General features: G+C 42.0%; 1 protein-coding gene across 1 annotated transcript; it reads right to left on the bottom strand.

Annotated features, from left to right (window-relative positions):
- Nucleotides 1-360: 360 nt before the first annotated feature.
- On the bottom strand, nt 361-20,866 carry LOC311596759 (uncharacterized protein). Its single transcript, XM_084780542.1, has 5 exons — nt 20,551-20,866; nt 16,835-16,980; nt 9,723-9,822; nt 9,090-9,216; nt 361-3,292 (listed from the first exon to the last, which is right to left on the bottom strand). The coding sequence occupies exons 1-5, from the start codon at nt 20,832-20,834 to the stop codon at nt 3,164-3,166; spliced, it is 786 nt and encodes a 261-aa protein (XP_084636668.1). The 5' UTR covers nt 20,835-20,866; the 3' UTR covers nt 361-3,163.
- Between the last annotated feature and the right edge of the window lie 6,902 nt (nt 20,867-27,768).

Consider the following 27,768-nt stretch of genomic DNA (forward strand, 5'->3'; position numbering starts at 1 on the left):
TGGTACAAGATTTATATTTTATAAATGAAAATATCTATCTGCTAAGTGTTGAAATCAGTTGGCAAAGCCACAGGGCTGCCAAGTTATGGAGCCAGGAACACTCCCTAACAGGGCTTCTCAAGCTTTTTTACTCAAGAACCTTTTGGTGGAGAAATTTGTGCATAACTTCCGGTATATGTGTGTATAAAATAAGCATATAAATCAAATATGTACCGGTTATAAGTCACATTAAATAGTTCAAAACAATTGCTTGATATGCGTGTAATTTTATCATTTATTAGAGATCAAAGCAAATTTTCACACTTTGATGAGTGGCTGTACTTGCTTGTTTTCACATAAAAAATTAAGTCTTGACCTGAATATATGATACTGTGTGGCACAGAACTTTAGCATTTTCAGAACTGATCTATATTGTCACTTTGCTACTGCAATGCTGAGAACACCACTTGTCACACATATCTATCATAAACTGCATACTTAAGACCACTTCAGAAACTATTCACATTTCTGCCCTAATCCCATACCAAAATCCACTGAAGTCCACAATTTAAACAACGTCATGCAAGCATAACATCAGTTGATACATCATACATGCTGAGAAACAACAATAAGAAACTAATGAAGTCTCCATTTTCCATAATGAAAGCACGATGCTTCTTCAAGAACAGAAAGCATTCTATGTACAGCAACAACACTGCAGTTTACAACATCAATAGTCTCAAATCCAAGCTGAGACGTCCCAAGTGAGGTTCATGGGCACTGGGTGGTCTGACCACAGCACACAGCACAAAAGTGCACATATATTGTGTTCAGGACCAAGGGCCACAGTGATGTTAAACAATGCCACATGGACGAACATTCCACTTTGGACTTATTACACACTTGTGTTCAGAAACCTTTTACTGTTGCCAATTTTTGTGATCCTCACACTCAGCTGTGTAATCACATGTAGCAGAGGTTCTCAACCTTCCTAACCCTGTGACTGTTTAATTCAGTTCCTCATGTTGTGTGACCCCCCCTCAATCATGCAATTATTTCATTGCTACTTCATAAGTGTAATCTTGCTACTGTTATGATTCATAATGAAAATATTGGATATGTGATTCCAAGAGGGGCATGGGCCATACCCCTGAGAACCACTGACATCCAGGGTCACAACTCACAGCTGTAGAAGCTGGTCTTTACAATACTGGACCAGACTATCGAAATTCCATCTTTGTTTGTTTGGTTGGTTGGTTGGTTGGTTTTCTGTTTTTGTTTTGGTTTTGGTTTTTGTTTGTTTGTTTGGTTGGTTGGTTGGTTTTTTGAGACAAGGTTTATCTATGTAGCCTTGGCTGGCCTGGACTCACTTTGTAGACCAGGCTGGCCTCGAACTCATAGCGATCCATCTGCCTCTGCCTCCCAAGTGCCAGGATTAAAGGTGTGCGGCACCATACTCACCTTCTAAATTACATCTTAACTATAAAAACATTAATGGAATTTCTTCTATAATGTGTTAGCATCAGTCATTGGGTCAAATGAGAGGAATCAACTTAACATTAGGAAATATATATTTTGGCTTATGGTTTCTGTCTATGGTCTGTTAGTATCGTTGTTTAGCAGAACAAAGACATGGTAAGGTATGTGTGAGCAAAGTCACCTCACGGAAAGGCAGGATATAGTCAGGGTCCCAGGATCACTTTCAAAGAGGGCGTACTCCTGCAACGTAGCTTCCATCCAGCCGCCGCTCCTAGAGATGCCACCACTAGCCAATGGAGCCCAACGGGGACCAAGTTTTCAAGACATGGGCCTTTGGGGGACACTGACAATCCAAACTATAGCACACAATAAACCTTGTACATCTTAGAATGTATTCTAGAGTAATGTTGCCTTTTGAGCTATACCTGTATACCTAGGTCTCTTTCAACTACAAAGAACTTCTCATCTAGGAGGCCAGACCCACACACATGAAAAACCAAGAAACATTGGGGTTCTCAGTGGGTTGTGATGGTAAACTATCACTTTTATAAAAAAAATAGTTTCAACACGCAGAAGTCTTGCCTCCTGGATTCTGTATTTCATCACTGTTTCTCATGTTTAATTATTATTAATCATGTCATCAAGTTAGCGAAGTGGTTTCACGTGTTATCTCATTCATTCAACGTGGCTGCCTGATTCATATAGGCATTCAGACAGTACATGGCAATAAATAATGATGTTGGTGTCTGCATTCCACACATCCTTCTTTGACATTTTCTGACCTCTGTAGTTGGGTTGGTCATGAACAAAGGTGAGTTTATGCTCATCACTAAGTGATATGGACCCTGACATGGTTGGCCCAGCTGCTTCACACATATTAAATCTCTCTCTTCTGACTTTAGTACTTCCCGGCTCCAGATTTTTGAAAAAGCATCTCCATTTGAAGATATTCCATCTTCCCAAAACAGCTGTGATGCCCAGAAAGCTGGCTAAACATCACTTGCCAGGCATCGGTGTAGATGCTTTGGGAGATGTTGTCCTTTGGATCAGTGGATGGCATAAAACGGATTACTCTCCCCAGGTCAGTACAGACACCAATGAGGGTCTTACTAAGACAAGGAGCTGGAGAGAGTCTGGATTCCCGCTACCTGACTGATGAGCTGGCCCATCCGTCTCCCCATTTACCTCCCAGAAGTCAGGAAGGAAGAATGTTCCCGATTGTCAAGACTTCAGATCAAAGTTAGGACCCATGCCACTGGCTCTCTGGTCTTCAAACCCATGTAGGATTATGACAGCAAATCATAGGACTCTATCGCCTCCACAATTATGTAAGAGAATATGTTCTGTCTGTCTGTATGTCTGTCTGTTTACTCATCTATCTGCCTGTCTCTTGGTTCTAGAGAAGCTTGTCTAACAAAAAAATGAATTTCTGTCTGGACAACATGAGAGAGAACAGAAGTTTGGGGCCCACTGCTCAGCTTTTTGCAGACTCTTCTTCGCTGCCACCCTCACACCCAGATTCACGCTGGCTCTCATCATTTGATTGTTTCCATCTGTTCTGTGGACTGCATCTTCCACAAATCAAGCAGATGAACTAGGCTCATTGGAATCCCATGAAGCTCTGGTGAAAGCCTGGGATGTTGTGATATTTTAAATGTCCACATGATTGTGCCCCTCACAGAAAACCCTGCTTACTGCCAGGGACTCAAAAAGGCAAGCGGCCCTCAACATTTTGCCCATTGTGTCTTTTCCTTCCTTCCATTTTGTTCGTGTTTCTTGGAGATGGAGAAGATAGTACAGAGAAGGCGGGGTGGGTGCCGGCCTCATTGTTGACCTAGCACAGTGGGAAGAGAGTTCAAGTGGTTAGGGACACCAAAAGCCCCAAGCTGCCCCACCCTTTCCCACCTTGGCATCCAGTTCCATTTCCAAATTACAGGGTGGTTTCCAGATAAATGTCCTGATTGACTGGCGTTCACCCAGGGTCTCACACAGCCTTTTTTTTTTTTTTCTGGTACTTTCTCACACATTCCTCATGCACCCAAGTGCATTTGTGACCTCTACTCCCCCAAAATCTCACACACAAGAAAGAAAAGCCATTCTGTGCTAGTTCTAAAAATAGGACCAAATGTTTGAAAGCATCTGTATGTGTATAGGCATTGACTAGTTCATGAAGCAATAGCGTAAAACAGACAACAACAACAACAACAACAAAAAAAAAACAATTGCAGTGCTGGTGGCACCTGCCTATAGTCCCAGCACTTGGAGGCCAAGGCAGGAAGATTTCTGAGTTTGAGGTCAGCTACTCTGTATAGCAAGTTCGAGGTCAGGCTAGCAAGGGCTATAGTGAGACCATGTCTCCAGCCATTAGACCAGGAGCTCTTGCCTATTTTACTGTGTTCGGTTCTGACAACAGCTCTATGGGGCAAGTTTTATTTGCATGACTCTTTTCCATATGATGAATCTAACCTGGTGAAGAGTAGGGGCTGAAGGGGTGGCCTTTATTATTTATATGTCTAATGGAAGCCTAGAAAAGTAACCCAAGCCAAGTCAAGACAGCGCCTGCTCAGCCAAGAACGAGCACATTCTCGACCCCAGTCCTCATAGCTTCCAGCTGGCAGTGAATGAGGATCCGGATATGTCAGACCTTGGGTTTCTTCATGGAGGTAAGGCAAGGGGCCGTCTGCCCTTCCGGGTCCATCATCACAGAGACATGCATGGTGAACTGGAGCGCTTCGGCATCCAGCACATGAGCTCACTCATGTATAGAGTAGTAAGTGGGTCCCTTGCCATATTCTCCAAGCTACTTATCCTCCTCCACATCCTCAAATGTCATCACAACTAAATTCTACCTTTTTGTCTGACATGACACCCTCACCACAGCATCTAAGCTGGACCTGAGTGCCATCCACTTCAGTCTGGCCTGAATCTAACTTTTAACCAGATAAATGGACCGCTGGCACAGGGTCACAACAAGCAAATGATATAACCGGATCTCCAGTCCAGGTTAGTCAGAAGTCTTAAAGCCCAGGCAGGCCATGCTATGCAATAATGCTTTATTCTTAAATGCTTTCAGAAATATTCTATGTGTATTGATATGGAATTCTTTTTTTTTTAATCAAATAAAAACTTATTTTTATTCAAAGAGGCAGGAATGTGGCTAGGCACAGAATCCCAGAAACGGTCTGTATCTTAAACTTAAGATCTGCTGCCCTTTCTGTCCAGGTCAAAATGCTGCAAAGCAAACGTTTCACAAGGAAAGACAAAAATCTTGTGGCCTAAGCTTCAACGGCAGACAGTTGTAACATAAGACTGCTGCTTCCTTTGTCTTTACAGTAAGTATAGAACAGTCAAGGCAGTAAGAAGAAGTCCTGTACCAAGCAGACCTAGAGCTCTGATTTTAAACACCATAATAATAAGTAAGCTGAAGTCCACTCAGACTGTGTTCCCCCCCTCTCACTCTCTCGAGGGAGAGAAGAACGATCATCAATGGCAGGAGGCAGCTGCAGACAGCAGCACCTAGAACCGGCTTCATGCTCAGGATGATATGGAATTCTTATCAGAAAAGTCTGGAAAGTCTTCCTCCAGGACATAAGACTATGATTATGTCAACTGTGCAGTGCAATGTGAGTGAGCCACCATAGAAGAAAATGTCATTTTCTACGGAAATTCTCAGCCCGATGATGCAAACAAAACGTACAATCAAGGCCAGGCATGGTGATTTGTGCCTGTGACCTCAGAATTTGAAGACTTAAGTCAGGAAGCTTGCCCATGAATTTGAGACTAACCTGAGCTACAGAGTAAGTTCCAGGCCAGCCTGGACTACAGAGTGAGAATCTATCTTAAAAGCAACAAAAACAACAACAAAAAAAAACAGTAATGATACTCCACTTTTTCTTTTTTCTTTTTTTTTCTTTTTTTTTTTTTTTTAGTTCTTATACCAGTATATACTGTACATTGAACATATTCCCTCTCATGCACCCCTGCCATGCCACCTCGTGCCCAACTCCGTTAGTCCCCTCATCCATCCCCCTAGACAGTTTCATTCTACTTTGATGTCTTATATATGTTCATGATTTTGTGTAGCTATGAAAAACTCTAGGAGACATAACTGAGAGAACCATATGATAGTCCTTCTGTCATCAAAGCAAATTAAGCTTAATACAACAGTCTCATCTTTGATGACAGAAGGTGGAATGCCAATTCTGTGTGTCTTGAGAGTCTGCAAAATAGCCCTGTCTAACAGCCACATACACTGCTCACACATATGGTCCAATTGTCTGAGCCCCATGGACACTACAAACACTGTGATCGGACTATCTGGAGCAGGGCTCCAAAGCAGCTAGAAGTTCATACAATTAAGAGCCTTCTTCTCTCTCCCTCTCCCTCTCCCTCTCCCTCTCTCTTTCTCTCTTTTTCTCTCCCCCTCCCCCTGTGGTTTTTTGTTTTGTTTTGTTTTATTTTGGTTTGGTTTTTTGTTTTGTTTTGTTTTTTCTAGACAGGGTTTCTCTGTGTAGCCTTGGCTGTCCTGGACTCACTTTGTAGACCAAGCTGGCCTCGAACTTATAGAGATCTGACTGCCTCTGCCTCCCGAGTGCTGGGATTAAAGGCATGTGCCACCACTGCCCGGCTAGGTGGGGTTTTGTTTTGTTTTGTTAACAAAAATCCCCTTGGTTTTCCAAAATGTGACATTAGGTAAACCTCATGACGTAAAGTCACAAAAGGACAGCTGTCCTGAGCGCCACAGTGAGTTTTCAGTTCCTGAGCACCACAGTTCCTTCTTGTGTTGGTGTTTTGCCACAGCAAACTTGAAGATGATTCGCCTGATGTTCGTAGCCTCAATGATCCTGAAACCACCTCTGCTTCTTGCTGTAACCTGGCCCTGCCTGTGCTGTTGTTCCACGCGGCTCTTCAAAGTAAACCTGACCTTCAGATGCCTATCTCGCTTTGCCCAAAGCACTTAGATTTGTGATAGAATGCGTGTCCTCATTAAAACACACAAATTGGTACTGATCTGTGTATCCTCAAACTGTCATCATCTTTACCACTAGCATGTTTACGATCTCTTGGAAAGCACCTTTTTAATAAGCAAAACGTTCTGAATTTCAAGAATAAATTGTATTCCGTTGCTAGCTCTTACAATTCTGGTCTACAGTTGATAATAACTGAGCATCTAATTTAGCACAGAGTTTGTGATCTTCGTATTAAATTTAACGCAGCGCTATGCAATCTGTTCTAAAAGAGCGCTATGATTTCTAGGAACTTTGCCAAACTGTATGATTTCTAGGAATCAGTGGACTTCACAAACAAAACGGTCAATTTGTCCTGTTCAACTCAGCCTTCCTAATATGGGCCTCTGGTTCTATTTGTACCCTGCCTTTTCTCTTTTATGTATTTGTTCATAGATGTAGTTGTGTATGGTTTGTTTATGTAAAAGATTCTTGCCAGTTATTTTTAAAAAGGCACGGCCATTAGATAATCCTATAAATATTTATTGAGCATCTGTCATGTCCCAAGTGCTAGCTAAGATGTGGAAAGCCAACACATTGAGCACTGGTCTTGGGTTCCTTCATGTTAGTAAGGCACATAGACAACTGAGAAGATGCTTGCAATGCATGGTGGGGCATGCTGTGCCAAGGATTACAAGGCCCTTCCTATTGAAAAGCTTGGGAGGTAAAAGCTTATGTTTGGCGCATGGATAAATTTATACTCGATCAATCATGCAGGCAGAAAAGGATAGTTCTTTATCATTCTAAAAGAAATGTACTTTCTGATACCCAGTTAATTGGGGTTTATCACTTCAGCTCTCCTCCCTCTCTGAGGCATAACCTTGAACAGCATGTAATCTAAGCTCTCATGAGGACTCTGCTGTCCTGCTCAGGGTATTCCCTGCCGTTGAAGCTGGGGGCAAAAGGAAACATGATCAATGACACTGGGTTGGGGAATTAGGACTGTGGGCTGTGCTGTAGAACCTCTCTCACATTGCTCCTAGACTCCAGGTACGTCTACTGGAGTCACCTTCCCCGCCCACCTCTACCCTCTTAACACATCTGTGCCTAAAGGCGTGATGTCCTACCGCCCGTGTCTCTCCACTATGGACTTTGGTTACAGAGAGGCTAAGGGTCTTCTCAACCTAACTCCAGTCCCTCTAGGTATAAAGAACTTCTATTCCTTCCCATCTCTGTTTTGGGACTCGGGAACTCTCATGCTGAAGTGGTCAATGTTCCCAGTGCTCGTCCCAGCACCCCCTGTCACCTCTTCAAGCATGACTTCTTTTCTGCTGTCCTGCCACAATGGCAGCATTGGCCTGGGCTTTACCAGGTACAGAGTGTGTAATCTCCCCCTGTTGCCATCTACTCTTCAGTCTCACTAAGCCTTCATGCTTCCAAGTGACCCCACTTTCACTCCAAGTTTCCAATGACCCACCCCCCAGTGATACAAGAATTCTTTTTTTTCATATCCTCATCCCTTCTTAACTCATGTCACTGTGGTTTTCCTTGTTTGACTTCTTACATGAAAGCCCAATTTTGTGAAATCTTGTTCTGTCTCACATTGTTTTCTTGGAAGTCAGTAATGTTGCCATCTATCTGTGCACTTTTAAACTGTGGGTATAAAAACTCCAGGAGCTATTAGAGGTTTGCTTAGAATGAAAACAACTTGCTTAATATTTCAAAAATGTGTTTCCACAAATCAAAACTCTCAAAGCCGTTTCCATAGAGACCCAAGCCACCCAAATCATCTTCCAGTACTTTTGCTTTAGAAAACCTAAAGAGAAAATGCACAGATACATTCATATTTTTTTGACTGTCTCCAAGGCCAAGGCATAGTTCCGGGTGTTTCAGAGTCCCTGTCTTCTTTAGTCCTCTGTGGATATGTGGCTTTCATCTTACACAAAAGAGGATGAAGGCTGGCAAGATATGACAACATTCTTCTTAAATAACCAGAGTAGCAGTGTTGAGGCCAGAATTTACAACTGTGTCTGTCTGCTTTCAAAACATGTTTGCTTTCTCCTTTTCCACAGTGAGCAAAGTATGCGTCATTCATAGTAAACTAATAGTGAGTGTAGTGACGGGGTTTTTTTTGTTTTTTGTTTTTGTTGTTGTTGTTTTTTGTTTTGTTTTTTGTTTTTTTTTTTTTTTTGGTCCTGTATAGGCTGTTTATATCATATGATGTTCTTTGAAAAATCAATGACTGTAATGCATTTGCAACTATTTTCCTGCTTTGGGAGTGAGCATAATGTACTAACTTTGGATGTTCATGGTGAGGGACACCTGTACCTTTGCTTTCCAACCATCTCTGGGTCCTGCTGGTTTGATGTGGAATCTGTGGTTATTGAGAAGAACCAATAACAAGATTGAGAAAATTGAGCCTGCTGTGAAGGCCTGTTACACGCAGCTTGGAACAGAGCCTCATGTTGAAGGAAGGGCCCTGCCTGTGCACACAAACACAGATTTTTCCCCCGAGTGTCTCCAGCTCAGAGGAGGGGCTGCCAAGTCTCAGCAAAATTGTAGCTCTCTTCTGAGCATAAAGAAGCCTCTGTGGCGTGCAGAAAAGCATCTCAGATGACATTTTGGCAGCTGAGCCATGAGAGTCCCCAGGGTTGAGAGTTCAGGCGTTAAATATAACTTTCTTACCATGGATATCCACTCGAGCCCGCCTGGAAAGTCTGTGACACAGAACATCCCAGCAAAGGTAACAGGATCCATGAAGTCTTTCCTATAGACTGGGAAGCCAATCCTGAATAACTCCTGCACAACACGCCTGTTTCCAAAAGAAAGAAAGAAGACCCCAGTATTCATTATGACAGTATAAGTAAAGAGCTGAAATTATAAAGGTGTTCTTCACATATGAGTGGGATTCATAGTGTTAGTGGGCAAATACTTTGTGAAGTTTGCATTTTGGTAACTCAGAGGTCATGCATACATGAATGTAGCTATAGATACAAATATGTGCAACTATTTGTGATGAGTACATGGTGGTAGAAAAGAAGTATGAACCAGAGTCAAGATTAAAAGCCTGCTCTTGACATTTCTAGCAAAACATGGCAGTTATCGAACTCCTCTACAAGGTAAACTTCTTAGATTTAAAGGAAAAATGACAAGCTTCATTTATTGTCAACGGGCACATCGGCATAAGACATGCTATGCTCCTGTGATATGCTACGGCGGTCAATTCTCCATGTGTCTTAGTCAGCACTCTCAGCTGTGAAGAGACCCCGTGGCCATGGCAACTCATATAAAACAAAGCATTGAATTGGGCTGTCTTACCAGGTTCTGCAGTTTAGTCCATTATCATCACGGCAGGAAGCATGCCAGCATGCAGGCAGACATGGTGCCGGAGAGGTAGAGGAGAGCTCTACATCTGGATCTGCAGGAAGAAAGAGACACTGGACCTGGCTCGGGCTTTTGAAACCCCAAAGCCCACTTCCGGTGACACACTTCCTCTAATGAGGCCAGAACTATTCCAACAAGGCTATGTCCCTTCATCCCACTCAAGTAGTGCCACTCCCCGATGACCAAACATTCAAATATAAGAGCCCCTGGGAGGCCGAAGTGCATTCTTATTCAAATCACCATACCATCAACACCAGGTTAGATGGACTGAGGTCCTCCAAAGTTCCCATTCATGCCACATCCCATGCGTCACTTCGTGTAGTTAGAATAAAATAACAACTTCTTATAATGTCTTTGGTCAATACTAGAAGCCACAAAGGACAGAAACTGTCCCTTTGTTGTTCCCCATGGTGTCTCTGCACCTAGTTCAGGATGATCTAAAATACAACAACCTGTGGAGAACTTATTTGTTGTGAAATACTGCAGTGACATGTTGATAGAGTGACTGGCCGATGGGGTTCTTTGCTTCATAACCCTTTCCAGTACCCATAACCAATTTTCTACATCTTTCCTCAACTTCCGCTACATGCAGTGTTTCCTAAGGCTTCCTGTCGCATTCTTCAGTATAGATATCCTAAGTTGTATCCAGATCTAATGGATATATATCTGATTCATCGTGGCTTTTATAAGATATGCACACAAAAGTTGTTCAAATGTTTAGGATGTAAACATGTGTTGAATAATTGATCTCATTAATATCTATATAATACCTTGTCAATATCTATACCACCACTTCTTAAAATTCCGCTTACATTACCATCCCTTTCTATGTCCAAATTAGAGTTTATGTTTTCCTAAGACTATCATAAGAAATTACTACAAATCAAATAATCTAAAATAACAAAAATGTATCCTCTCACAGTACAGGAGCTAGAAGCCCCAAACCAAGGTTGTTAGCACAATTGGCTCATTTTAGAGGATCTGAAATCCTGGCACTTGGAAACTGTTAACAAAAGAAGAGTTAGAAGCTAGCCTGAATTACGTAGAGGCTGCAAGCGTACCCTGAGCCCAGAACGTCAAGGGCTAGAGACGTAGAATGCTTGCCTAACTAGCATGTGCAAGACATTTGCATCACAACTTGTAAACTAACTAACTACCTAATTAACTAACAACTAGCTAACTATATAAAAGGAAAAAAAGGAAGAAAACATTTTTCACATAAGGATAAGAAATTTACAAAATAAACTGTTTGGTGTGAGGTACAAACACAGTGTAGAACTGTGCACAAAGTGTCAAACCAATAAGCACAAGAATTTGCAATAATATCTCACAGGAAGCTGCCAAGAAAGTGTTGACAGTGGTTGCAGAGGACTAGTTGGCCAGAGGCCATGGTAAGAGGGAATGCTTTTGCTCCAAAACATTTTGTACCTTTTGAATCTTAGGCACTGAGAATATTTTATCTCTCATCGTTTGTTGATATATTTTCATTGATTAACTCACTCAGACTTTTAAAAAATAGTTTTTGAAATTATCATCTAATCATGGGAGATTATGAATATGATTTATCTCTTTTCCTTCCTGGAACTCACTAGACAGAAAACGGCTTGTGTAGTTATAAGTCAGCAAGGATGAAAAGAAGAAAAGAGAAGGCAAACTTGGATGCATGGTTTCAACATCTTGTACGGAGAGAGAACAGAACTCTTTACCCTAGAATTGGGGGTCTTGGGATCTCTGAGAACAGAGAATAGGAGAAAAGCAAAATATAGGGAGATTATAAAGTAATGATGGTGTGATCTCTTCAGAAAGGATGAAATGGGTAATAGAGGCCTCATTAAAAGCTGGAGCTGCGGGGCTCAGAACTAAACAGAATTCTCAACAGAGGAATATCAAATGGCTGAGAAACACTTAAAGAAATGCTCAACCTCCTTAATCATCAGGGAAATGCAAATCAAAACAACTCTGAGATTCCATCTTACACCCATCAGAATGGCTAAGATCAAAAATTCAAGTAACACCACATGCTGGCGAGGATGTGGGGAGAGAGGAACACTCCTTCATTGCTGGTGGGAATGCAAACTAGTACAACCACTTTGGAAATCAATCTGGTGCTTTCTCAGAAAATTGGGAATATGTCTTCCTCAAGACCCAGCTATTCCACTCCTTAGAATTTACCCAGATAATGTTCCATCACACAACAAGGACATATGCTTAATCATGTTCATAGCAGCCTTATTCATAATAGCTAGAACCTGGAAATAGCCTAAATGCCCCTCAGTTGAAGAATGTATAAAGAAACTTTGGTACATTTACACTATGGAATACTACTCAGCTATTAAAAATGAGGAAATGTCGAAATCTGTGGACAAATGGATAGGACTAGAGATGATCATAATGAGTGAGTTAACACAGAAGCAGAAAGACTCATATGGTTATATACTCACTTATAATTGGGTACTAGCCCAAAATGCATGTCCCACGAAAGTCTTCACTTACCAGGAGATTGGGATAGATGTAAGGACATCCTACTGAGACTCTAGGTGAGAGAAATATAGCATATGGGGAAATAAAAGGACCCAGAGGGTCCTAGAAACCTACAAGAATATCATGATGGGTGGATCGGGGCCCAGGGAGGTCTGCTCAAACTATTGCACTAACCAAGGACAATACAATAGTAAACATCGAACCCCTACTCTTATCTACCCAATGGACAGGACATTCTCCATAGTTAGGTGGAGAGCAGGGACTGACTTTGACATGAACTTGGTGCTCCATATTTGACCACCTCCCCTTGGTGGGGAGGCCTGGTGGCACTCAAGAATAAGTGGGCTACCTAGATGAGACATGATAGCCTATGACCACATAGTGGGGCAGGAGGTCCCCATTGGTCATAGACCTAGGGGAGGGGAATAGGGTGAAAGCAGGAGGAAGGGAGGAATGGGAGGAGGATACAAGTAAAGTAATGGGATAACAATTTAGTTGTAATCTGAATAAAATATTACAATTTTTAAAAATAAAATAAAATTGGCAAAAAAAAAAAAAGCTGGAACTGCTTGCCTCTGGGGAACAAAACTAATGCAGAAGTGGAATAGCAGTTTCTTATTGTGTGTTGAAATTCATGGCAACATATACTTTATCACTTAGAAAAAAATGCCTTTTATTGCTCAAAATGCTATGCTTGGGTGTTCAGTGACATTAATGACTTTTATAAAACTATAAGTGACCAAAATTGGCCCAGAAAGTAACAGATAGGTGTGACCTGACTGATGAACCAAGGATGAAACAGGAGGGAAGTTAAAATCATTATTATCCTTACTATTATTACAGTTAGGTGTTTTTCAAATTTTCATCAAGTATTGCTCTCAAACAAGACAATTCTTAGAGGCAGTTAATATGAGCAAAGTAATCTCTAGTTATGTGTAGTAATGCCATATGCAGGAAGCATGGGTCAATAATTACAAATTATTAAGTGTTAGGTGATTCATTTGATTGTGGACTAGTCTAATTGAAATCTAATAAATAAAGTTCATCTATATGGTGAAAAAATAAAGGTTTCTCTGACAAGGAGTTTGTCCTAATATTCCAAACTGGAAAACCACTAACAATAAACAAAAGTAAAAACCTTGAAAATGACTTTTAATGTAATTCTTTATCAATCTTTGAAAGAAACTAGACTGTATTCAGAATAAAAGGAAAACTGAAACATGTCTGTCTTCCAGAAATCTATATGATTATCATATTTCAATTTCTGAAACACTCGGAAAAAACCTCTTATTTAACATTCAAAAGGTCTGAGTGTTAAATAATTTGATGCCCACCCTTCAACAAATGACTGTTGAAATCTCTCGCTCACTGAGCAAATGGCTTTGGAGTGTTTGTAGTCACAGAGACAGGCTTATGTAGCTTAACAGGTCGCTATGCATAAGATGGTGCCCATGAGTCCAAGAATCCCGTATGCTACCACGGTACATTACACTTCACTGGTGCACTGTGCATGATAAAGCGAGAACCCTCTCCTAGGGATTGTGACCAGGAGATCCTCAGCTCTGATGAAAACAAGGAGGTGGCCCAGCTGGATGGGGAGGCTACTGGATCACATGCTGGGGACGAAGGGAAAGCTCACATCCTTGGGAGCTGAGCTTTCTGGGGCTGCTGGGAAAGGCACCTGTGAGGGCAGATGCCAAATGGTACAGGATAATTCCATTTGTAATGGTGCAAGATGGAAGAAAATCCTCCCAAAATCAGAGAAATAAAGTCAGTCTTAGACACTAAAACTCTGCAGTACATAGCTTCAAATGCCAGAACTAAAAAAGCCATAGAGACATATAAAGACATGGATATAAAATAATGCTCAGAGGGGAAAAATAAACACAGCACAAAGCTAAATTAAATCTCTGCACATTGAGAATGGTAGCCTGAAATTATGAACAAGAGTTAATACATTTGAAATCTATTTTAGTTTCTCTGGCAGTGTTACATAAGTTTGTACTTTTAAAAGAAGAATATCTTTTGTTGCTCCCAAAATAATCACTTTTGCTGAATCATAGGAGACATGTCCTGACTGCAAAAATTTCCAAAGGAACTCACATGTGGTTTTCTTCTTATCCTTGCATCCACAGATGTCCTTTTATGCTGGCCTCAGGAAGCATTTATAAGTAAAAGAAAAACTCACACATATAGGCAGCACTAAGTGACTTCAGTGGACTTTTAAAAAGAATACATGAGGTTGAGAGGCAAAAATATTGGGTTAGGTGAGGGATAAAAGGGTCAGGAGGGAATGAGGGAGTATCCTTGATCAAAAGACATTACACGCATGTGTGAACTTCTCAAACAATTAAAATGTGAAGGGCAAAAAAGGACACGCTCAATAAGCGTCTTTTCATCAAATGCCAACAACAGCGAACAACAGTGATGTGTTGTTTCCCCTGGAAAAATCCATGTTATTAATAGGTCTTTATAATTGGAAGATCATATAGAAATCTAGGCTAGTGGATTTTAAACTCTGTTCCACTTCTTGGATAATGAGATGACAAAGTGAACAAGCTGGTGCAAACTCTTTTTGTATCTCCTCTCACACTCCACCCTGGAACTCCAAACACACAGATAACTCAATCAGAGGAACACTGCTGAAATATCTGATTCAACTGTGATGCCTCCAAGCATGGCATAACGAGAAAGTCAGATCTGAGGAGTCTTGAGAACAAGTGTCTGAGGCCCCACATCTGACATACCTAACAGAACCAGTGTCTGACAACAGAGCCCCCAAAATTAGCATCAGTTGAAACCTTCTCTCCTAATTCTGATGCAATCCAAATAGGGGAAACCTTTTCATAGAGGCCTAGAATGAGGGTGACACGTTGCCTTTGCTGAGGTGCTTCCAGTTGCGGGAGCATCTGTCTTCTCTGTTATGAAGTGACAGCGCTCTTGCCCATGGACTTGAACTGACTCTCGTAATGCCTCCTCGTGTCATCCACAGTCAAGACGTCTCCTCATACCCAGGGCAGAGAAAGTGGACTAAACGTGGGTTGGCCACTGCTTCATAGTTGTGCTTTCCCCCATTCTGCCTAGCTTTGCATCTCTTGCCACAATGGGAAACAAGATTCAAAGTCAATCCGCCATAATTCCTCAATTTCCGGTTATAGCTTGTATGATCTGAGCTAGTGCAAGCATTGTCCTTCTTCTGGACTTTTAAAAGCTCAAACCAGAGCAGGAAAATGTCTCTCTATGTAGTCACAGAGCTAGACAAATATAGGCCTGGAACGGCTGGCAGCTGTCCTCTACTGCACTGTGATGGTCCAAATTGGAATGGATGAACCAACATTACTTTGCCTCCATTGGCCAAACAGTTGAACCTGTCACCTGAGTAGAGAGAGCTTCCTAACCATGGTTATGTCCTCCCTGGAGAAAGCCATCCCCTACCTAGTGGCTGGATTACAAAGAAAAACAGGCACATAGATCCTCAACCTCAATTCAAGATAACTTGCAGACCTATCCCAGGTCCAGAGCTCAGAGAATGCGCTAGGCCATAGTGAGACCACTGCAGCCCATCATCTCTTTCCACTCTTGCCTTCTTCCTTCTTTCTTTGTAAAGGTACTCTGAGAAAATCTCCAGCCTAGGGTCTGCTTTGCCAGATGACCCAAGCTATGGCTCTATGTGGGCATCTCATCTGAAGAACGATGAGCTGCAGCTGAGCTGAGACCACAGAGCTGAATACGGGATGGAAGCTCATACCACCTTTGCCTCTCGATTTCTCGTCTCCCAAATGTCCCAGCCTTGGATAATTACGTATGGTTACAATCACCTCAACATTCTGATAATGTGATAGTCAGACATGAACATAACTTTGCAAGTGTGTTATCTATACTCCTATAGTTGAGCTGAAGATTAGATCAGCTTTCTAGCAGCCCAGAAATGTGGTTGGTTTTATTGGTGCTTGTGTTTCCCAAGCACTCCTATATTTTTCTCTGTCAAGGCAGCTCCCTCTCCCTGTATCCAAACATCTCCACTTCTCAAAAAACTGTCTACACTTTATGGCTGGCTGTATTTCTTTGCCATGTTTAAACACATGCACCAAATACGGGCAAAGCACCAGGAGACTGGAGAGAGGTGAAAAGCTTGTTTTTGCAGTGTATAGTATAGTTTTGCAGTGTATTGTATAATATCTATGTAAAACGTGTATTTTTTTTTCTAAAGTGGCACACACTGTTCACCTACTCCATGTTCATCGCCCCCTGACAGTTTTAGAAAACACCTCTTTCATGTTTGCTTTGTGTCCTCATAGTTAACGTATGGAACCTTTAAACAGGTCTAATGTGTATGGCACATGTGACAATCATCCCAAAGAGGTTCACTGCTAGTAATGAATTATGTTTGAAAATTTATACCCTGGTTATTGGATCTCACTGAGAAAATTGAAATGGTTACAGATATAAAGTTCATTATCGTTTCATTTCTAGCAATAAAATGTGTGGAGATGGAAGGAGGTTTAAAGAGTTAGTAACCAGAATGCAGGATTCCCCTCCATCCTCTCCCACTGCCTCCCACCCACCGTGACAGGCATATCTAATCAAATGCAGCTCTCTTCCAGACCTATATCGCTCTTCCATCTCCAGAGGATCTTCTTCTCCCAAGCCCAAATGCTGCTCCATCTTTCTCAGCATACCACACCAGGCACCTCCCTCCAATTGGCTGGTTCTGGAAAATGGAGAACAAGGTAAACTTCGCTTTCCTCCCCTGTGCCAGTCACTACATCCTCTTAAATGGGCTCAAGCCCAGGATCCAAGTTTATATAGTGGTTGATAATCAAGCAACAACCCATTCCCAATTCAGTTCTCTGTTCACCTGTCCCATTCTGAAACCTATCCAATAATTTCAACCATTATCAGCCTGTACAGAAGGTCAGATGTGTAGAAGTCTGGGCCCCACATCAATAAGCATGTATTCCATTACAGAATGGATATGTAGTCTTTTCTTTGGCATGCTTAAGACTTGGAGTCCATCTATATGAAAGGCCTCCCAGTATCCATGGGCCTTAGACATGACACCTCAACAGCACTACCAATAAAAGGCTGACAAATGGAAACATGCCCTATACCCAGTGACTCATATTGCTGTTAATCCCATGGTGGCTCCACCTTGCTGTTGCAAACAGGAAGGAGAGGGAGAGGGAAAGTTAATGCCATGTATATCCATTTGTTTGGTAACCACAACAACCAGTCATAAATTGGAAGCAACAAACGGTTTTGTTTGAAATCAAGACCAAGCCTCCAACTCCTAAACTATCAGCTGGAGCCTGGAAGCAGCAAACGGCCTTTGGGCTACTTGGGACCCTTGAGATTGCTGAATCTTCCTGTCACCAGCATTGTTTTCTCTATGCCTGGTAGACAGTGGTGATATCGAATTGACAGGATGGAAAACCACCAGTTGGCATGAGGTGCCCTCGGAGTCAGGCAGAAATTACAGGATGGTGTGTCAGAATCCAGGAAATGAATGGAGCGTGCTCTGTCTTTGGCACGGAAGAACATACCTGAAACTCCAGCTCTGGACCTTAGAGTCCGAACACCAAATCAGAGTGGATTTTAGAGACATTAGCCCAGTGTCATCACTTAGCAAATTATTATAATGACGCCCAGAGAAGGAGACTTGGCCAAGATCACACAAGCATGCCTTATGTTTCTAAGAGAAATTTTTTTTTGAGAAATAAAAAGAGATCTGAAAAACATAAACATTGGGAACAACTGCAAACTTAAATAAGTCATCCAGTGAACTCTACAGATCTGCTCTCCTCAGAAAGCACAATCCCTATTGTCTGATGCCATCTGGCACCAGCCCTGGCACCAGCCCTGCCAGCAGGCCTCCCTTCTTCCCCAGTTCTAATGCTTACTAAGGCAAAGGCCTGGCTACCAAGTGACTCACTTTGGAAACAAACTGTGTGACTCAGTCTGTTCCCAAACCGCTAGTCTAAGCTCCTGGAGACTTCGGTTTTACTATATCTACCAATAAGCCTGCATGAGAAGGACCCAGCATGTATTAAAAGAAAAAAAATTAACTGAGTTGTAGATCTGTGCTAGGTTGCAAGGCAGACACACAAGGTGACTGATGCATACTAACCTGGGACCAGTGATGGCTGGATGGCTGCCCATTGTCATCCTCATAATAGCCGAAGGATAAAAATGACCATTTGACAGTTTGAGACAGTAAGCATCAGAGATGTCAAGCAACTAGAAAAGGAGTTTGGGAGTGGTGACCCTGGTTTTCTTTGCCCATTACGCTTTCCTCTCAACCCTCACACCCACTTGCTTAACAGCTCCCTGTGTTTTTTTTTCAATCGTTATTTTTTAAAGATATTTCTCCTTCCTTTTCCTCTCTCCAAAGCCTCCCGTATATCCACTCTTTGCTCACTTTCAAATGAGTGATCTCTGTTTTCATTGAATGTTGTTGGTGTTGTATGTGTATGTGTGCACGTGTGTACATATATATTCCCAAACACATCAACATAATCTGCTCAGTCTATATAGTGTCATTTGTGTCAGGGCCAACCATTTGATACTGGGTAATCAGTCGGTGCGCTCTTCTCTAGGGAAGACTGTTTCTCCTGCTTTCAGCATTCCTTAGTGTCTCCCTGTCCACAACAACAGGTCTATTGTTCATCAGCTCATATTTGGGCAGTCATGTTGGTGAGATCTTAGGAGTGTCGCTTCTAACATTCCTAGGAGACACAATCCTGTACTATTACATCAACGCTATAGTTCTGTGGAAGGGTACCAGCCTTATTTGTCATATTAATGGGGGAAAATGGGTGGATGAGATGGATCAGTGGGTAAAGGTGCTTCCCATCAATTTGACAACATACATTTGATTCCTAGAGTCAGAATGGTGGAAGGAGCGAACCGACTCCAAAAAGCTGTTGTATAAATGTTCAACCACATGCGTGGGTGTGTCCACACACATACACATGGGGGGGAGAGAGACAGAGACAGAGACAGACAGAGACAGACAGAGAGACAGAGACAGACAAAGAGATACAGAGAAAAAGACAGAGACAGAAAGAGAGAAACAAAGGTAGGAAGGAAGGAAGAAAGAAAGAAAGAAAGAAAGAAAGAGACCTTGAAGATGGAAAACCTATGGGACCTTTCCAAAGTCTCAAGCAGGGTTTAATCTCCAGTCTTCCATAATATGGTGTTGACAAGAACATCTGCCTGGTGGCTTGGTCTCACAGGTGAAACCTAATAGGATGAGTGCAAAGAACTTTGGATAAGTTATTGTTATAAAGTCATATTGTCATAAGACGAAAGTAAGTTCAGAGATGTCCAGAAGTCTATGGAAAAGCCAATCTGATAAACTGAGACTAGGATAGCCCCTTTTGGCTGATAGAAAGAAAAATAACTAAATAGCGCATACAGCTTTTTAGCCTTATGAGGTTTTTACAGCACAATTTTCTTCAAACCAATTGTGATAACCATATCTTAAAACAGTGGTTCTCAACCTTCCTAATGCTGTGACCCTTTAATACAGTTCTTCATGCTGTGGTCACTACTTAGGCACACCAGAGCACCTGCTTCCAAATAGCTACGCTAGAGTGATATGTAATTTCTAACACAGGCTGTTCTGCTTCACCCAACATGTGTTAAGACCCAGGAAATACCAAGAGGAGAAGGATTTAAGGCAGTAAGTTCTCAGCCTGTAGATCTAGACTCTTTGGGGGTTCATGTATCAAACACTTACATTATGATTCATAACAGTAGCAAAATTACAGTTATGAAGTAGCAATGGAATAATTTTACGGTTGGGGGCCACCGCAACATGTCTGTAAAAGGTAAGTTATCATGAGAGGGCTACCTACCCTTTCCTGTTAGCTTACAGAGTGAGTCAGAGTCTTGGAGGGAAATCGGGATGTGGAGTCAGGGATGTGGAGGAGAGAGATGGTCCTTCAGGGTGAGAGGAGGATTTAAGGCAGGTCATAAAATGCACTGTGGGAGAATGTTAGAGAGAGGGGCATGAGGAAAGAAGGGGCTGTACTCAGGAAAGCACAAGAGACCACACACAGACACACGGAGAGTACTAGAAGGAACCTGGAGCCACACTGGCAGGCTGGGTTCTCTTCAGCAGGCGGCACTCCCAAACTAGCCCTGCCCACACTTCTGCTCCTGGGTGAGCTGAACGATGCCTGCTGAAGGTGCAGTAAACTGTGGTGTTTTAGGAAAGACGGGGGTTGTGGATCTGAGAGTAACCTGGACTCACTCGTTACTTCTGTTGATAACTTACCTTTTACAGACAGTATCGCACTCAGCACCCGATGCTGGAGAATGCTGGCACTGTCGGAAGGGACCCTCTGACACAGCCACGGCCACCACAGAGCACGTATTCTCCACCTTGCCTCCGTACATCATCCTGTCTTTCCCATAAATCTTGACACTGTCACTGAACCCTCTTTCATCCCGTGGCTCCCTTTCCACCCTCTCTGCCTCTGATTCCTCTGCTGCTCTCTTTGAAGAGTCGGGTCCTCTTCTGCATGAAAGGCAGCACTTAGCCACCAAGGCATGGCTCATCCTGATGGCTTTCAGCTCTAGTGGGTTTTCTAGTCTCGTCACCTACCTGCTTTATTCTTGTGCTTCTCAGATTATGTTGTTATGCACAGATACTTGGTCCCTAAGATATGAACATCCCAAATATATGTCATATACACGTACATGTGGTGCTTATCAAGTAGAGAGCCCAGACATAGAAAAATGCCCTCAGAGGACCTGCATTGGCTGATGGATCAGTCTGCAAGCTTCAGGACAAGACAGTCTGGGTGGAGAACTATATTAGTGAACACTTACTCAGCCTGTATCATGTGCGAGGCAGTAAATTTAGTGACAAGGGGGATGAAGTGAAGTAAAAAAGTCGTCATCTACCTCTGTGCCAAATATTGCACATGGATTTTTTTTTAATAAAAAATAAAACAGCCTTCCTTGTTAAGACAATTGATTCTTTGAGATGGGACATAAGCAGAGTCTCAGTCACTACGCTGAATCAACCAGGATTTGGACCTTGGCCAAACATGTTTTTCACTTATTAGATAAATATTTTTTTAATCTACCCCCTGAAAGGCATTCTTCCATGTTCTGGGAGACAGAATGATGAAGGCCACTCTTTTTCAGGTCCTACACTCTGCTGTGGATGGAGCAACAATCAGGAAAATAAACAACCCAGTGAATAAATAACAACACGTAAGTAATGGTGAAGGCAAGCGAAGCTGGACTCAGTAGCAGATGGAGAGAGTAAGGGCTTGAGGTCCAAAGACCTAAGGATTGGGAGAGGCTGAGCCATGCGGGATTGTGCGCTGAGGAAGTGGACCTAAAGCCGGGCTGCGAGTAAAAGCACTACCGTGGGATCAGCTCGGTGTCCTTGCAAACAGCCAAGAAACAACGTGACCAGAGACAGACAAGGAGTAGAAAGACAGGAAACTAGGTTAAAAATCAGAAAAGGTGGCAGATCTTTGAGCCCCGAGAGTATATTTTCTTCTTTGTGTTTTGGGAAACCGTTGGAGGGATCTGGAGGAAAGGAGTGACACATATAATTTATGCTTCTGAAAGACTACTGTCTAAGCAATTATTGCACAAAACTGTGGTTTCTGAAATAAGTGGAATTTTGTGGCGGGTCATGGTTTATCTGCTGTAAATGTTCATCTAAGCAAAGAGAAGACAGGCCAGCTTCTAGGGAGGGGCAGTCATTCCTGGTCATAGTGGATATGTGTGTGATGGTGGAGGCAGGACCTGGGAGCTGTGTGAGTTTGTATTGCTCCATGTGCCTTCTGGGAACACCAGTTTCAAGGTGTGTGGATCAATGTTACACAATGAAAACCTGAATCAGCAAGGGAAATGCTGTGTTTGCCATAGGTAATCATTGCTCAGCACCGCAGAATTCACAAACTCATGAGAGTGCTTGAGAGGAGACTGCAGTTGGCAGCTTCTTGGGATCTTTTTGCTGCAGAATTCTTTCCATGTTGGAAAAAAAAAAAAAGAAAACCGAAAAACAAAGACCAGCACCTTGAAAACCCCATTGCAAAGACTTCACCTTAAAACAAACTAAGATGTATTCAGAGATGAAAACAGATTCATATTGCATAATAACCCGCGAAGCCAAGAATTTGGGCATTCTGAGCTATTATAAAACAATGTAAATAACTGATATGGTAGAGTTCATAATAAACAAGTACATAAGGTCATTTTTCTGTCCTGTTTAGAACAGGATGAGCTGCCCCAGAGAGAGAAGCATCCTTGCACTACGCCTCTGGTTGTATAAGGGAAGAGGAAAGAATCCAAGCAATCAGATGAGAGTGGTATTTGGGTGGGAAAGGGTGCTGGGGAGGGGTTGCTGGTCAATAGAAGCAAGAACAAAATGAGAATGGGGCCTAATGAACCAGGAATGCAAGACTGGCAGTCCTGGGGGTGACCTCAAGTTTCCCCTTTGCTTGGGAAATTGAAAGAAGGGGGAAAGGTTATCCCTGTGCAGCCAACCACAGCACTACTTGTGTAGCCAAGTGTCTGAGGCAGATAAGTAAAGAGTTCAATAAATGTTCTCAATGTGAGTGACACCAAGAACCATGCGTGCACCCAAGTTTCCAATAAGGATGTTTCGAAATTAAACAGTAATTAGTCATTACTCATTTGACACTGAATTCCCTTTCTGCCTAGAGATATCTCTTGGCATCCTACCAAAGAGCTAGCACTGCTCTTGAGTAAATCCTTTTGTGGAAATACAGTTGCCTTTAACAGATATCTGGTCATGTTCTGACCTGTATTATTTATGATATTTGTATATTCTTGGTTGTCCTTAAGCAGAAAAAGGACCAAAGTAAGACTGGGGGCAACAGAGCCTTGCAGGTCAATTTAATTCTCCTCCTAATTAAAAGAAGCAAGCCTGTCCATTTCTAACTAAGAAATGTCACAGTTTGGCTGTTCTTACCAAAATTTACAGTGAAATTTGATTTCACTGTGAGATATTAAGAAATGGGAGCTTTGGTGCACACCTTTAATCCCAGCACTTGGGAGGCAGAGGCAGGTGGATCGCTGTGAGTTCAAAGTCAGCCTGGTCTACAAAGGGAGTCCAGAACATCCCAGGCTACACAAAGAAATCTTGTCTCAAAACAAAACAAAACAAAACAAAACAAAACAAAACACAAAAAAAAAGAAAGAAAGAAAAGAAAAGAAAAGAAATGGGAGCTGGGTGTGATAGCACACGCCTGCGAGGAGGCCAAGGTAGGCAGAGCGCTCTGAGTTTGAGGCCAGCCTGGTCTAAAAAGCAAGTCCAGGACAGCCAAGGCCACACAGAGAAACCCTGTCTCAAACAAAAACAAAAACAAATACAGAAAGAAGGAAAGAAGGAGAGAAAGAAAGAAAGAAAGAAAGGAAGGAAGGAAGGAAGGAAGGAAGGAAGAAAAGAAATGGGATTTGGGTCATGAGAGTTCTGCCTTTATAAATATATTAATCCATTCACAAATTAATGAATTAATGGGTTAATGGACTCTCTCTAGAATAAATCTGTCATAAAGACCAGTTGGGCTCCACCACTTGCCTAGACCTCTCTCACCATGTAGTGCTCTGAACTAACTCAGGAGTCACCAGAGTCTCTAATAAGAGGCTTTCCTAGAACTGTGATTTGAAAAGAATAATTATATATATATATATATATATATATATATATATATATATATATATGTGTGTGTGTGTGTGTGTGTGTGTGTGTGTGTGTGTGTGTGTGTGTGTGTGGTGTATGTGTGTGTGTGTGACATATATACACCTAACATACATGTTACAGCAGCAGAATATGGGCTAAGGTAAGAAGTTACTTGTCCACAACCAGCAGAGGCAGTGCCGAAGGGGATGCTCTCTGGTCTCCAGCTAGAACTCTGATTACCATCACAAAATCTTGTAAGAAATTTGTACCTTGAAATCATCTGCTGTTGGAGAAACTGGAAGTTTGAAGAAGTGTAGTGTAGCTTAGGTGAAGGAAGGCTTGGGTATCCTGACTCCTGCCAAGATGCTACTCCCACAGTCTGCTCTGTTTTACCAATAAATACACACAAAACCCAGAAATAGTGTGGACCGAGTGTTCAGTCTTCAGAAAATTTTGAGTTATAGCTGAGATAAATATTGTCAATATATGTAAGATCTTTAAGGTTAAAATTTAATATTATATAATAAATAAAATGTTTAAATTTTAAAGAGAATGAATTCAACTTTACACTTCGAAGAGTCTCATCACTTACTGTATCCTTATCTTGACACTCTTGGATCTTTTCTTTATTGAAAACTTTAATACTTCACTCATCATGACTATGTTTAAGTTAATTTTTATGCCCAAGGCAGATTACCTCATTCTAATCAAAATCTGCTCAGGAGTCAGTATCTGGGCTTAAGAGATCCTACCAGAGAGGTACCAGGGATGGAGCAGATGCCCATAAATACTCATAGATGAGATGCCTACCCTTGCTTCTCTTAGCAAAGCTGATCAATTGCAGGCAGCTCTCCTGTGCTTGGGTCATAGAGTCATGAAGAAGTGGCAACTGAAGAATTATTTATGAACCTAGAGTTTATAATGACTCCAGCTCTCATGAAAAAAAAATCAAGTTTGTCAAAGATTCATCTTTTAGGGATCTGTATGGTACACAGTGTCAATAAATCAGCTATTCAAGTGCTGTGTAGATAAAGTATATTGACAACTAGCATGGAAAAATAATGAGTCTTTTGATTGGCTTCAAGCTTAACATGAGTCTGTGATGGGAAATGAATGGAATCACTCACTTTACTCCTGGACCTGTGATATCCAGGAACAGGAAACCTAATCCCAGGGGAAGCTTCGATGAAAAGTTCATGCTTAGATTTCTTCTAGGGGAAGGCTTAAGCTTATTGTTTATGGTTCTGAGGATTGTTTTAAGGGTCGAATCATGTCCCTGTCCCAAGCAGATGTTGACATTCTAAACCCCTGTACAGGTTGCCTTACTAAGAAATAAGAACCTGAAGGGTGATGAGCTAGGACAGGGCCATTTATGTCCAATACTCTTGGTACCTTAACACAGTGGAGAAGTTTATGCAGTCATGCACACAAGAAGAATGTTTTGTAGTATCGAAAGAGGAGATCAGGGTGATACACTTCAATCCTAGGATTACCAGGAAGACACCAGAAGCTAGGAGAGTGACACAGAATAGATTATCCCTGGCAGCGTCAGAAGCAAACTTTTCTGACACCCTAATTCTCTGAAGAGAATCCAAGGAGCATCCACTTAAGCTCAAAAGGGGCAGTGGTGCAGGCTGGAGAGATGCCTCACTAGTTAAGGGAGCTTGCTGCTCTTCCAGAGGACCCAAATTCATCTCCCAGCACCCAAATAGGTCATCTATACCTGAGCGATTAGTCAACGCCTCATTCTTATTGACAGCACAGCACCAAGCTGGGGTTTTTTTTTTAAAGAGTCTTTACTAAAGGATCTCAAATGATCAAGAGGTCTTCCCAGTTGTAGTAGGCCCGTGCTTTTTTTGTTGAAAGTTTCCATGAGAAGTAGTATTGATAACAGTCAGTGTCCCCTCATCCCTTCCTCCAGATCAGTCTCTGTACCGTGGCCACAATGACAGCTCGAAATTTAAAAATATATCATGTCACTGTTCTCCTTAAAAGCCTCCAATGTGTGGCTGGAGAGATGGCTCAGCAGTCGAGAGCACTGACTGTTCTCCCAGAAGACCTGGATTCAATTCCCAGTACCAACATGGCAGCTCACAATTGTCTGTAACTCCAGTTCCAGGGGACCCAATCACTTTACATAGACATACATGTAGGCAAAACACCAAAGTACATAAAATAAAAATAAGTAAGTTATTTTTTAAAAGCCTCTAGCGGTGATGGTTCTCAATTCATGGTAGTGACATTATTTATGTGTCAAATTCCATATAAAGCCACAAAAAAAAGAGGGTACATTTTATCATTCATAAATTAGACTTTAAGTAACCTGAATCTTTTAAAGTCTCTAAATCTAAGTATTACTCTCAAGATTAAAAAAATAATCTAGATCCACGGGAATGGTGTTATTAGAGGTTGATTCTCAGTCTAAATTAAAAGCCCAACCTCAACATTGCATATGAAATGAGCAATTTTAGCCAAGTCATCTAAATTCTCTATATTCACTCTCCTCAGTTGTGAAAACCAGATAATAGGTAGTGTGTGCTTATTCTAGTGGTCATGAAGGTTAAACGAGCGACTAGCTATAAGCCCAGATCCTGACGTCCTATAAGTGCTGGCTGAGTGAAACTGTAGCTAACAAGCCATGGAGCCCTCTTTGCCACTAGTCCTTGTGTTATTTTTGTTTGTATCAGCTGCTGTCTCAACACCGTACCAGAAACTGTGTGGCTCAGGTGAGAAAGAGTCTTATCTTGCAGTGTGAGTCTGAAATCACGGTGTTGTGAGGACTAACTGGTTCTCGGGGCCGAGGATGATAACCTACCTGTTCCGTGGGTTTTCTTCCCAGCTTCCTTGACTTGCTGGCAGCATTTGGTATTCCTTGGAATATAGACACATCCTTCCAATATTGACCTCTTACTTGCATGGTAGTCTGCCTCTGTGTGCTTGTCTATCTCCAAATCTGCCCCCTCCAAATCTAAGGACACACTAGTTAGCTATATTGGATGAGAAAGCTACTCTATTCTACTATGCCCTCATATATGTGTGTGTGTGTGTGTGTGTGTGTGTGTGTGTGTGTGTGTGTGTGTGCAACAGCCTTATTTACAAATAATGTCACATTCTGATTGGGGGTGAGGATTTCCATGAAGATATCTGTGTGAGGCTAACAACTCCACCTGAACAGGCCCGGATGTGTTTTCTTATCTATCATCTCTGCCCTCCGTGTCTCCTTTAACATAACTCACAAACTTGTTTGACAAACTAATTCCTACTTGATTCTCAGGTTTCTGTGGCATCTTCCTTTCTAAATGCATCCTAGCATTCTGCCATCTCATCACTTCAGATCCAAGGCCTCACTCCTGTCCTCTCCATGCCCCCCCCCCAACCATCATCACAGCTCTTATATCTGTCCTCACTGCAAGACTTCAAACTCCTGGTAGTCCTGGCAACTCATCCATATGCTTCAGAACCCAAATGGATCCTGAGTAACCACCCCATGAGTGATTGTTAATGCCTTCATCTTGTTTTTCAGATATCACCTATTTCGTGGTTTTTGTGGATACTCATGAGGAAAAAACTGTAAACGCTAGAAAAATTCTCAAGCATTATATTGATTGAAGTTGAGTTCAAAGATGAAAACCTGTGTTGGTGGTCTCAGATAATAGGCACTTAAAACAAGGAATGTATTGCCCCGAATCAGAAGGTTGTACAAACAAAACACTAAGACAGTCATGTGTAACTTCAGGAGGGCGCTACCACCAGCAAGAATGAGAGAACAGAAGGGAAGTGGAGACATCTGAGTAACAGACCTCAGAAAGAGGAAGAATCATA

Source organism: Acomys minous, assembly GCF_964271855.1.
Source record: "Acomys minous genome assembly, chromosome: 4".
NCBI classification, from domain to species: domain Eukaryota; kingdom Metazoa; phylum Chordata; class Mammalia; order Rodentia; family Muridae; genus Acomys; species Acomys minous.